Source organism: Xenopus laevis, chromosome 6S (genome assembly GCF_017654675.1).
Source record: "Xenopus laevis strain J_2021 chromosome 6S, Xenopus_laevis_v10.1, whole genome shotgun sequence".
Lineage (NCBI taxonomy): Eukaryota > Metazoa > Chordata > Amphibia > Anura > Pipidae > Xenopus > Xenopus laevis.
In genome coordinates, this window is record NC_054382.1 from 104,742,915 (window position 1) to 104,756,450 (window position 13,536).

At 37.6% G+C, this 13,536-nt stretch overlaps 1 protein-coding gene across 4 annotated transcripts in view; it reads left to right on the top strand.

The window, feature by feature from the left end:
* The window catches only part of sgk3.S (serum/glucocorticoid regulated kinase family member 3 S homeolog), a 39,997-nt gene extending 29,327 nt beyond the window's left edge, over nucleotides 1-10,670 (top strand). For all 4 annotated transcript variants that reach the window (XM_041567915.1, XM_018223768.2, XM_018223769.2 and 1 more), the window contains 8 exons: nucleotides 303-434; nucleotides 2,209-2,321; nucleotides 3,231-3,267; nucleotides 3,378-3,464; nucleotides 4,589-4,684; nucleotides 7,532-7,687; nucleotides 9,028-9,117; nucleotides 10,167-10,670. In XM_041567915.1, the coding sequence (XP_041423849.1) occupies nucleotides 303-434; nucleotides 2,209-2,321; nucleotides 3,231-3,267; nucleotides 3,378-3,464; nucleotides 4,589-4,684; nucleotides 7,532-7,687; nucleotides 9,028-9,117; nucleotides 10,167-10,337 (882 nt within the window). In that variant the 3' untranslated portion in view covers nucleotides 10,338-10,670. The remainder of the gene's footprint in view (nucleotides 1-302; nucleotides 435-2,208; nucleotides 2,322-3,230; nucleotides 3,268-3,377; nucleotides 3,465-4,588; nucleotides 4,685-7,531; nucleotides 7,688-9,027; nucleotides 9,118-10,166) is intronic.
* Nucleotides 10,671-13,536: the final 2,866 nt, after the last annotated feature.

Consider the following 13,536-nt stretch of genomic DNA (forward strand, 5'->3'; position numbering starts at 1 on the left):
TTTGGAGCTTTCTGGTTAAAGGGTTTCCAGGATACTGGATCCCATGCCTTGTATTAGATATATAAGCCTATTGTTGTTACAGTAAGCCTGGATTCACCCCAAATCTTACTCTAATTAGCCTTCAAGCTAGGTAGTCACTACTCTGACACTGAGGGGACAACATTACAAATTAGAAACATGATATTTGGACAAAAGATATATACCAAAACCAAACATTATTTTATCTCTTTCAACATTTCTTGTTTCAGAAATGGTTTATGATTATGTTTATGTTATTTTTATGATTTGTACCCCCCTTACAGCAAAAGCACATCATGGCCGAACGGAACGTACTGCTGAAAAATGTGAAACATCCATTTTTAGTAACACTACACTATTCCTTTCAAACGTCCGACAAGTTGTTTTTTGTCCTGGATTTTATAAATGGCGGTGAGGTATGTACTATATCTCAACTAATATTGAAAGGTTACTTTGGACACTTTTTCGTAGATTTTTGTAGTCGTTACATACATATGTTTCAGCTATAGAAAACTTAAAGTGATAAACTTTGTGGACGATTATGGTCAGAAATTCTTAAAACAATAAAATGTTTAAATGGCAATGGATGGATGTTATGTATACTTTTTTTAAAAAAAAAAAACAACACTATTTTGGATTCGGCTGAACCCCCGAATCCTTCGGGAAAGATTCCGAACCGAATCCTACTTAAATTAGGGGTGGGAAGGGGAAAACATTTTTTACTACCTTGGTGTGTGACAAAAAGTCACATATGCAAATTCAGTTTCGGTTCGGCCGGGTGAATCCAGAACTGAATTCTGGATTTGCTGCAACCCTAAAAAAAACAAATGTATAAATGTAATCATAATATCAACAGTACTTATAATATAGTTCTAATTGTCTACTCTTACATATTTTCCTTAGAATATTCTCAGGATCCTTAAATATAAAAGTTATAAATATAGAAGTTATAAACATAGAAGTTATAAAGGCATCACCACTTATGCTGTGGAGCATTAGCTTTCCTGTTGTTTGACTGCCATGTTTCCAGCTTGGACCTGCACTAATGTTTGCAGGCTTTATATTCTTGAAAATGCAATACTGAAAATCCACAATAATGCAGTGTACCTGATTTTTTAAGCTTGTGGCACTTATTGGTGTTGCTGAGAAAATTCCAAAATCAAGGGAAGGTGGGTTAGCACAAGCCAGTATGAGCCAACAGCTCAGAAAGACATAGATATTGTAAGGAGAAAATTGCAAATCTGACTCCATGCTTCTCAGAATACAATAGATGAAGAGGGCTAAAAGTCCAACACTTTTTCTCCAGAGATTAAAAGAAATGGAAATTATGAAATGTTGCTTAGTCTGTGAAGTGGGATGTGCCTTGACAAGAAAAGCCATATGAAGTATATATTGTCCCTTTAGGGTGGTGGCAGATTTGGCTACTCTGGGAGATTTATCGCCCAGCGAAAAATCAGCTCTTCTTCGGGCGACTAATCTCCCCTAAATGCCAGCTAGAATTTAAATCACCAGCTGGGTGGCACTCGGATCGCTTTGTTTTACGAAGTTGCCTCACAAGGAAACTTCGGGCGACTTCGGAAAGCCAAAGCGATCCGAGTGGCATCCCATTGGCGATTTACATTCTTGCCGGCAGGAAGGCATTTAGGGGAGATTAGTTGATCGAAGAAGAGCCGATTTGACGATTGCCGACTAATCTCCCAGAGTAGCCATGTCTGCCACCACCCTTAAAGGGAATGTATATATAGCATATAGTTTTTGACAAAATACCAGCTTCCTAATGCTGCTACTTGTATACCGTGATATAATCAATTTATAAACTATAAGATTCCTCTCTTATAGTGTAAGTTATATTAAGTTTCAAACCCACCTATCGGCTTCTAATAAAAGTGTACCTTTGTCCATATAGAAAAAATGGTGGATAAACTTTAGTACCTGAATGTGTAACATACTCTGTGTGTTCTTGTATACTGGGGACAGGATACCTTATCCCTATTTGTTTTGAAGTAGGAGCACTAGAGAACTCTGCAGCCATTAAACAGAGTAGAAGACATTCCATCCTGTAAAACAACAGGGTTCTTTGTTTTGTGCAACCTGGAGATATTCTGTACAGCTTTATAAAGAACTAAGAATTGCTAAGAATTGTTTATTGGCCAGAGTGATTTTCTGCTAACAATATTTCCTTTTATGCAGCTTTTTTTTCACTTACAAAGAGAGCGATATTTTGCAGAGCCCAGAGCTCTGTTCTACTCTGCAGAAATATGCTGTGCTTTGGGCTACTTGCATTCCATCGATATCATATACAGGTATGTACCTCAAAGTAAGAGTTTATAATTTCATCCTTAGGGCAGAGACACATGGTCAGATTTGGGGAGATTAGTCACCCGGCGACAAATCTCTTCAAGGGGCGACTAATCTCTCCCAACTGCCTTCCCCTGCCTTCCCATCGGCTCGAATGTAAATCACCGGTGGGATGGCACTCAAATTGATTCGGTTTCTGAAGTCGCCCGAAGTTTCCTTGTGAGGCAACTTCGGGCGACTAGGAAAATGAAGCGATCCGAGTGCCATCCTGCCGGCGATTTTCATTCTGGAAGGCAGATCAGGGAGATTAGTCGCCCCAAAGAAGAGGAGATTTGTCGCTGGGCGAATAATCCCCCCGAATCTAACCGTGTGTCTCTGCCCTTAAGAAGAAGTATATCAGTCTGTGACTTCCAGCTTCTGTTGTCCAACTATCAGCAACAGCATTTTAGCTTAATAAGGCTGTCACAATTAACCCTAACACTTAACCCTAATGTGGCACTTCCACAGCTGCTGTATCTGTCAGTGCTTCTGAATGGCAGCTCACTAGCATGTTCTCTGCCAGCATAGATATCTAGCAGCATAGAAAACTCCATGGGGTATATTTATCAAGGAGTGAAGTTAGAGATCACCACAGTCCTCTAGAGTGAAATTCCGCCACTCTCCAATTTCTATGGGATTTTTAAAAGAGTATTTATCAATGGGTGAAAATTCATCCTTTGATAAATACGCCTTTCAAAATCCCATAGAAATGAACGGAGAGTGGCAGAATTTCACTCTAGAGGACTGTGGTGATCTCTGACTTCACTCTTTGATAAATATACCCTCATGTTTGACATTAGACTGCAGTTCAAAATCATTTGAAAGGGCTCGCTCCTGACCGCATCCATACTAAATATACTTTGCATTTGTTTCAGGGACTTAAAACCTGAAAATATTCTTTTGGATTCTCAGGTAATTATATTTCATTTATCTTACTGGTATATATGTAACACCCCTTTGTTTGCTTGTAAACAACGTATCCCAGACAATGGGAAATTATGCAATTTTTTGGGCTTTTTCAGGGTCATATTGTATTAACTGATTTTGGTCTATGCAAGGAAGGGATCTCAAATTCTGACACCACATTCACCTTTTGCGGGACACCAGAGGTAAGAGATGATTACAATCAAAGAACATTGTTTTTACTTAAAGGATAAATAAACCTTTAAAAAAAGGTCAATGTAAAATTGATGAGGGTGCTATTCTAAGCACTTTTTAAATTTACATTCATTATTTATTTTCTTTTTAATCCAAGATATTAACGCATACATGTATTGTTAATATGAAAGAATTTTGTAACAACAGCACCACCTGCTGGCCATTTCCCAACCAGTCTGACCACCAAGTAGTCAACGAAGTTGTCAGGAAAAAGAAAGAGGCTGCTCTGATGTTCTTCTGCTTAGGATAGATTTGAGAAAGGTTTTCAATTTTCTTTTTCTAAGCAGAAGAACATCAAAGCAGCCTCTTTTAAGCCATATTTATTTTTAGGGTTTAATTCTCCATTCAGTGATACTTACTTACCCTGTAACCCTGTTCTAATAGGAAATGTCATTATCACCTATAACTTGATCTTTGGTGGCTGCTTCTTTGGCAAATGAATTAAATGTACCAATAAATCCCGTAGGCGGTTTAAATCCATGCACCAACCCTCTTCCTGGTACAAAGGCTGTAAATTCTGTAGCTAGATCACAGCTGGATTCTCAGAATCCAAGGCACTTGCATGTACTATTGGGGGAAAGGAAATTTGATTAAAAAATCACATTACTTTTTTACAGATACAACTGAGCATCACCTTAAGCAAAACATGTTTTAAATTCAGCAATGGATATATGAGCATAAAGCCCCTTACTGTGTCATTAGTACAGGTATAGGACCTGCTATGCAGAATTATCGGGACCTGGGGTTTCCGGATATGGGATCTCTCTGTAATGTGGATCTTTATATCTTACTAGGAAATCATGTAAATATCAATAAACTCGATAGGCTGGTTTTGCTTCCAAAAAGGATTAAATATATCTTAGTTTGGATCAAGTACAAAGGTACTGCTTTATAATTACAGTGAAAATGGAAGTAATGTTTCAAAATTTGTATTATTTGGATAAAATGGAGTCCATTATTGGGAACTCTCTGGATAACGGGTTTTGGGATAACGGATGCCATACCTGTAAAAGAATATGATGGCAGTTATGTTTAGCTATATGGTTTTTTTTCATATGACTCCCTTCTCTTTCAGTATCTTGCTCCTGAAGTTATATTGAAGCAACCATATGACAACACAGTGGATTGGTGGTGCCTTGGCTCTGTCCTGTATGAAATGTTGCATGGACTGGTAAGTATTATTCTGGGTCCCCCCAACAGCCAGTGAATCTACCTCTGATTATGTTCCTGATAGATTCATAGGGGTATATTTATCAAAGAGTGAAGTTAATTGTGAAGTTCCACCACTAGAGTGAAATTCCGCCACTCTCCATTCATTTAGATGGGATTTTTATAGGCGTATTTATCAAAGGGTGAACTTTCACTTTCACCCATTGATAATTACACCTTTTAAAATCCCATAGAAATGAATTGAGAGCTGCGGAATTTCACTCTAGTGGCGGAACTTCACTCTTTTATAAATTTACCCCATTAAGTATCAAACAAGCACATTGTGAGGCACAGGAGGTAAGAATTACAAAGCCCTGTCTATAAAATACACAAGAGCCATGAATATCATGTAAATTATATCTTTATAAACAGTGCTTAGTGATGTCATTGGTTATAATCCGTGCTTAATGATGTCATTTCTATTTTATTTTGAAAATATTTTATTTGATTTTCATATTAAACAAGTAATAACATTATGACAGCAAATATTATGCAGATGAAGAAAGACATGTATTCAATATGATGGCATAGTGAGATTGAAAACGGAATACAATTTTAAGAGACTGACAACAATAAATTGAAAATAACAAAAATTAACTAAGCCAGTGGAAGTAAACATATTAAAAGAAAGAAAAATGTCCATTCGTTGACTGGAATGTCTGAATGCGTAACTTACAAATGAAGAAACCGTCCTATTTGTTTACCTGAATTAGAATTACAAGCTTCAAGATAAGGAGACCAAATCAGTTTAAAAGAGTCTATGGAATTATTCCCTTTGGTTTTGGATAATAAGGCTTCTTGCCAACTAAGCTGGTTCATAAAAGAAATAGCATCTGCTAACGAGGGGGGTTCTTTATGTAACCAGGAATTAAATAAAGCTTTCTTGGAAGCAGCTAGGAAGAAAACTGTCAAAAATGTATCTTCATGGGAAATAAAATTTGTGTTAGGAACTGAAGAACATACCATATTATCCAGATGCAAAAAAACAAAGCACGGAGACAATTTAATCTGTATCTTCAAATGATAATTCAAAAAACCAAAGATTTCCCTCCAATATAGGACAATCTTTGGACAGGACCATAGATAATGGAAAAGTGATACATTAATTTCATCACATTTAGGGCAATATGAAATAGGGCTATTAGAGGAATTTTTTGAAAACAGTTTCCCATAGCCTAGATGGATAAGCTTAAAATGTTGTATCCTCCAATTCTCTGCTAAAATTAATTTATTATAATCCCTAATCGATTTGACCAAATCTGAGGGAGTTATTTGACAATGTAAAAATTCAGACCATTTAGAGGAAGGTTTCGATAACGGGTGTGAATCTGAACTATAATTATTCCAAAATTTTTTAGAAAGAGAGCTAATAGAGATCAAACCAGGGAATTCCAAAAACTCTGCCAAATCGTCTGCAAGCTTGTGCTCAGCTAAAACCAGGTTGTTATTATTATGTAGCAGAGAAAGACCGCATTGACACGCTAAATAATAATATCTATCAGAATCCCGAAGCTTGTATTGTTCTTTGAGATTTGACCAGGGCATTAAGGTTTTCTTAAGCGGATCAAATATATCTTTTACCAGAACCAGTGACTTTCTCTTAATTGAAAATATAAAAGTATCCAACTTTTGATAATCTGAAGGTTTGAGTAAGAGTTTGGCTGGCATGTAAGGGGTTACTGTATAGCTATACCCATGATGAGAGAATAAATGTTTCCACACAAATCTAGAGTCGCGATAGATAGGATTCCTCTTAAAATCATAAGGAACATTGCTCCATTTACTATGTAATACAGATAATGTATCGAAAAAGGGTTCTTGAAAGATTTCAATATCGGGGCTTGTAAATTTGTTGCCTTGAGAGATCCACTCAATAAGATATCTAGTGAGGGCTGATAAATTAAAAGCTCTGAAATCAGGAAGGTTTAATCCTCCAAGCTTAACTGGAGCTCTCAATTTATAGAGGGCAATTTTTGCCTTTTTACCATTCCAAATAAATTTAGTTAAAGCCGAGTCAAGTTTCTTAATATCGCAGTGCTTTATAAGCAAAGGGAGATTAATCAATGGATATATTAGCTTGGGAAATATCAAGGATTTTAAAAAAAAGCGTGCGTCCTTTAATATTAAGGGGAGAATTGGCCCATTTTTCACACATGGAAAAGACCTTTTCACAGGTTGGGGTAATATTCAAAGAATATAAATTATTGAGATCTGAAGGAATTATTAATCCTAAATATTTAATTTGATTCTTTGGGTTTTTAAGATGGAATTTCTTCAAAGCCTCATAATGGTCCGGTTATTTTCCCTAAATGTTAAGCTTAATAGTCCCAGAAAAAGAACGCTGGCTTTAAGGGAAGTCCGGAGATTTAAGGCTGATGTGGCGTTCCTCCAAGAAACGCATTTTAAAGCATCTGACAATAATAGCCTCAATTCCCCGCAATACACTAGGACCTATCAGACATCTGGTCCCCACAAAAAAGCGGGTGTTATTACTCTGATACACAAAGATTGTCCGTGATGTCATTTCTGTCACTTGACTCACTGAAACTTGTGGTTTCGGCCTTGTGTTTTTATATGGTCCTCAGTAACATATAATATCCTTATATTTTACAAGAGGGGGTACTTTATTCACAATATTATATAGATATATATTATATATAAATAATATAAATATATACAGTATTATATAATATATTCTATATTTGTTTTTTTTGTGCCTTCTTAGCAACTTTTTACAGCAACTATTGCTGAAAGCTTTTTTTTTTCTCTACAAGACTACAAAATGTGCATACATATTGCTTGTTTTCAGCCACCCTTTTATAATCGTGACACAGCTACAATGTATGAGAATATTCTACACAAGCCCCTTACTACAAGGCCTGATATAAGTTTGCCTGCTATCTCAATCTTGGAAGAACTTCTTGAGAAGAACCCAAAGATGCGACTCGGAGTTTATAATGATTTCGTAAGTACACTTTTTAATGTGCCACTGTGGCGGGACTGAATTCAAATGGTGCATATTGCTAGGATTTTCTACTAATATATGGTGGTATTGGTGAAAATTATAGCATCTTCGTACAATGGTATTTAAAGTATGTGGCATGTATGAACTCCAGAACATTTATTCTGTGTTTTTCTGGTTGCTGTGCTCAGCTACGATAAGCAAGATGAGGGTGAAATTCTATTTCTTGTAGTGCATACTGTTTCTTCACTCTTGCGTTGACAAAGACACTTGTGATTACACTTCAATTTTTAGAATCCACCTTTTAGTTCCATGACCTATAAAAACACTAAGCCTGAGGCCTGAAGCATTTGTACCGTCATGGAACTTCTTAGTAACTACTAACATCCTTCTATATTTCGTGTTTCGTGTCATCCAGGGACATTTAATCATAGGCTAATTAATCAGCCTATGATTAAGTGTCTCTGGATGGCACGAAACGCGTAAGGCTTTATCTTTTAGACATAATGTAAAATAAAGAAACATTTTATTTTTATACTTTAACTTTGGCTCTTGGATTCTACTATTTGTTTGATGGATGTTCTGGAGTGGTTCCATGCCTGTCATTGAATTGCTGCAAATTACTCCCCTATGCTGAAGGTCTGGGGCATGAGCACCTGGACCCAACTGAGAAAGCGGTAAACTAATCCTGATGATCCTATAGATTCGTGCTTTTTGTGACTATCTAGTGAAATGTAATGGAATCCAGGAGCCGAAATTACGAATGATAGAAAAAAGTCTTTATTTTACATTATGTATAAAACCAAAAGCCTGACGCGTTTCGTGTCCATCAGGGACACTTAATCATAGGCTAACTTGTTTCTGGTACATACACCATTGTGCTTTCCACAACCTCACTGTCCTCACTGTGAAGAACCCCCTACGTTGCTTCAAATGAAAGTTCTTTTCTTCTAGTCTAAAGGGGTGGCCTCTGGTATGGTGATCCACTTTATGGGTAAAAAGGTCCCCTGCTATTTGTCTATAATGTCCTCTAATGTAATTGTAAGAGGACATTAGAAAACAACCCCAACCTTGACAGTCTACCCTCATAATTTAAGTCTTCCATCCCTCTAACAAGGCATTGTTGATAAGTTTACTTATCCTTTAACCCTAACCCCTGGGGCCTTGGGATTTCACTGGTCATGGAACTCCTCAGTGACATCTAATATCCTTATTAGGGGTACGTTATTCACTATATATCTTGCATATTTTATTTATACCATAATTCTTAATCAAGTAGCATTCACATTGTTTTTTAGTTATATCTCATTTACGATATGGAGTATTTTTTTCTCTTTTAACAGCAAGACATTAAGAATCATGATTTTTTTGCCTCTATAAACTGGACTGATCTAGTTGACAAGAAGATCACTCCTCCTTATGATCCCCACGTGGTGAGTAAAGTGTCTCTCCATGTGCTGCATATTATGATGACATTCTGCTAAGAATGTAACAATGTTAGGGATGCACCGAATCCACTATTATGGCTTCGACTTAAAGGAGAAGGAAAGCTACGGAGGCATTTTATTGCCAATAGATTAGCTGCAATAGTGCAAGCTAGAATGCTATATTTATTCTGTAGAATGCTTTACCATACCTGAGTAAAAAGCTCTAGAAACTCTTTTAGGATAGGAGCTGCAGTATTACATGGTGTGACATCACTTCCTGTCGGAGTCTCTGGGCTCAGATTACAGCAGAGAAGGGAGGGGGGGGGAAGAGGAGCAAACTGAGCATGCTCTTGCCCAGGGCAATGAGGTTTAAGCTGAAGGCAGGAAGTCTGATACAGAAGCCCATGTGTACATAATAGAAGGAAAGAAATGCAGTGTTTCTTTTGACAGGGGACTCAGAGCAACACTACTTTGGGGGTTTACTGGTATATTTAGATGGACCTTTCTGATAAGGCTTACTTAGTTTTAACCTTTCCTTCTCCTTTAACCCAAGAAATCCTATGCGAAAGATTCGGCCGAATATCAAACTGATTCTGGATCCTAATTTGCATATGCAAATTAGTGATGGGAAGGGGAAAACATTTTTTACTTCCTTGTTTTGTGACAAAAAGTCAAGCGATTTCCCTCCCCGCCCTTAATTTGCATGTGCTAATTAGGATTTGGTTCGGCCGGGCAGAAGGATTAGGCCAAATCCTGCTGAAAAAAGGCCAAATCCCAAACCGAATCCTGGATTCGGTGCATCCCTAAAAAATGTACATGTACTGTATATAGAATCATTTTCAGCCGGAAACATTATTATACTATAAGAAATTAAATGATAGGAGTAATTCCACATGGAAAATACTTTATATATATATATAGGGAAAGGAATCTGTTAATGAAAATGCTAAATGTTTGAGGTGATCTGGAGAGCAGCGGGAAGCTAAATTACCCAAATCAGCCATTTCTATAGCTTTTTTTTTTTATCTATAACTGAAGCTTTTTCTCCTGTTTAGAATGGCCCTGATGATATATCAAATTTTGATAAGGAATTTACTGAAGAAATGGTGCCGTATTCAGTCTGCGTGTCTTCTGACTATTCAATCGTGAATGCCAGCGTGGAAGAGGCAGACGATGCATTTGTGGGATTTTCTTATGCACCTCCCTCTGATGACTTTTTCTATTAGAGACTACTATACACATATATATTTTCAAGGGGCCAACTGGAATTTGATATATGACCAAACCACAACTGAAGTGCCTGAAATCTGAACTGCAGGATCCTTGCTATTAAACAATGGAACCAGACAATGCTTATTGCATTTCATCTTTACTAAGCTTATTCATTAACACTGTGCAATAATCATTTTGCAATCTCTATTTTTTCCTATGGACTAATAGCACTGGTAGAGACCAATGTAGGGGCTGCTCAGCTATTGTGCTTTTTTAGTCCCCCCATTTAAAATGGGTTGTTTCTTTTTTCATGGAAAAAATTGATTAAAACCAAATACAAAAAGTGATCTTTTGTTTCTGGGAGATGATTGGTTCAATAGTTATTCCATTTCAAATATACACTTAGGTCCATCAATATTTGGACAGAGACAACTTTTTACTCATTTTGGTTCTGTACATTACCACAATGAATTGTAACTCAGATTAGAAAGAAGGAACCGCAATTATGTCAAGTTTTGAATTAAACACCGGTTACTTATTCAACAAATATCTCTCAATTAATTGCCTAGATTCACTGTGTAGAATAAATCAACAATTCACTATTAATTATATTTAACAACTAGTTCATTCACTACTTGTCCGCAGCACTTATTCGCATTGGTTAATTAAAGTGCAGTGCAATAAATTAGAATTCATACATTAAATTGAATACAAAAGAAATGAATTCTCAAACCTTCCGTGATCCCCAATAATCTGTTAATTAATTTATTTACTTTTTTTTTTTATTTATATATTTTTATTTTCAATTGGAAAGTTGACATCATTTGCGTGCGCTAACCGGGAACACCCCGGGGCACGGTTATCATTGTCATAGATATTACTGATGCATACATAAGGTAAACAAGAAGGCATATCCATCAAATTGTCAACCAAAAGGGGAAAGGAATAACAATAAAAGGAAACATGAATGCAAGTTATTCACATAAGAGAAAAAGAGCTGTTGGTTAGATTTGTATGGCTCAACCTCACCACCCAGTAACAGAGAGGTCTAAGTTAACAAGCCTTGAGAAATTTGTCGGTATGAGAGTCAGAGGGACCAGGTTTTGTTAAAAGCCTTGGATTGGCCGGTTTCGCTTGTGAGTCTTTCCATTAACAGTAGATTGTCCAGTCTCTTTTTCACCTCTCGTATATCCAGGGTGTTGGTTTTCCAGGCTTTCGCTATTGTTTGCTTGGCTGCAGAAAAGATATATGTGATCATTCGCCTGGAGTATTTATTGCCACCTGGGACATGTTTGTTTAGTAGGGCTTCAGCCGGGTTTTTAGGGAGAGTGAGTCCCGTGACACTGGTAATAAGAGTATAGACCCTAATCCAGAAACGGGTTGCCACAGGGCAGTTCCACCATGTGTGGAGGAAAGAGCCGGACTGGTTACAAGCTCTGAAGCATAACTTGGAGGATGTAGGATACCATCTCGCAACCTTCTCTGGGACCAGGTACCATTGGTGCAGCACCTTCTGGGAGGTCTCCTGTATTAGAACGTTGACAGAGCACTTAACGGTGTTTTTAAAGATGTCTGACCAAGTATCTTCATCCAGACATTGCCTTAGATCCTTCTCCCAATATTGGACGAACTTCAATGTTTTTATAGGAGTGATATGGATTAGATTATCATATAGGTACGATAATGCTCCTTTGGTGGAGACGAGATGTAGGCAAAGTCTTTCGAAAGCTGTCGGAGGGGGGAAAGTGTTGAGGCTGAGGACCCTTGTATGTTTCCTGAAAACTATAGTATTTTGTTAGACCGTGTGAGGGAGTAGATAGTCGACAGGTGAGACTGTTCCCACCAGGCGAAAGCCTTAGATGACTTACCAGGGGGGAAGTCAACATAGTTAAGGAAAGAGGTAGCCGGTTTATGCGGAGAGTATAGGCCATAGGTGTCTTTCGTGTGGGCCCACACTTTCATAGAATGCGCCACTATAGGGTTATTCGGGACTCTATTAGTAGAATTTGTAATCCACAGTATATTCCGTAAATTAACGTCCTGGAGAGAGTGTTGTTCGATGTGAACCCACAACGGGGCATCATATGGCCGATGCCAGGAGACTATTTGAGACAACTGAGCAGCAAAAAAGTAACATTTCAAGTTTGGGATTCCAAGGCCCCCTTTGTAAAGACTGCAGCAAGCTGTAGAGAAATTCAATCTGGCCCTCCTACCGTTCCAAACAAACTTATTAAAAGCCTTCTGTAGAGTGTCAATCAAACCTCTTGGAGGGTAGGTTGGCAAAGTGCAGAAAACATACAGAAGTGGAAGAGCAGACATTTTCAAGGCCGTAACCCTCCCTAACCAGGTTAAGTTTACCCCAGGATGTTATCATGGCTAATACTTTATGGCCAATTTTAGTATAATTGTCTGAGGCCAGAGTAGAATAGTGTCCCTAAATATTTAATGGTTTTTGGCCGCCATTGGAATTCAAAGTTTATTTCCAGGAGCTTCCTTTGATGGTCTGGGAGGCAGATGTTCAGTGCCTCCGATTTAGAGGAGTTCCACACTAGGCCAGACAGTTTAGCATATGTGGAAAGCGTATCATACAGAAAGGGTAGGGAAGTCATGGGCTTGGTCAGGGTCAAAATAATATCATCGGCATATAGGGCACATCCGTCGGGGCCAGGGATTTCCTTGTCTTAATTTGCTTTATTGCTGTCTGCACTTCCTCTGATGTAATGGATGCAGACATAACTGTAATCTTAGTTTATTTACTTTAATTAAAAATGTGCTTATTAGCTTATCTTAATATAATATGCAATGCAATAAATAACCACTTAATTAAATACACAGTTCATAGAAAAAATTAATTAGTAGCCGGTAAATGGATGGATTTATAATTAAATTATTTGAATCAACTGCTCACTGAACATGATAGATAGGAAAATGAAGAAAAGAAGTGGTGGAGTTGTCCCGTGTTCTACTGCCTGTTTGTTTGCTATCCCTGGGACACCACAAAGCTGGAGGAGACAGGTTATCCGGGACTGTGGTCTCGTTTTTTACCAGCCCTATACTGTTGGAGAAACTAACTAAACCTCAAAAAAACACAAATCGTGGTTCAATGTTGAGAAAGCAGTTCCTCCCAAACACCACCCCACACTTCGATATTGGACTGAATCAGTTATATAGGATTTTTCTAAATTAGGTTTCCCTCTTTAGCAGCATGGTTAA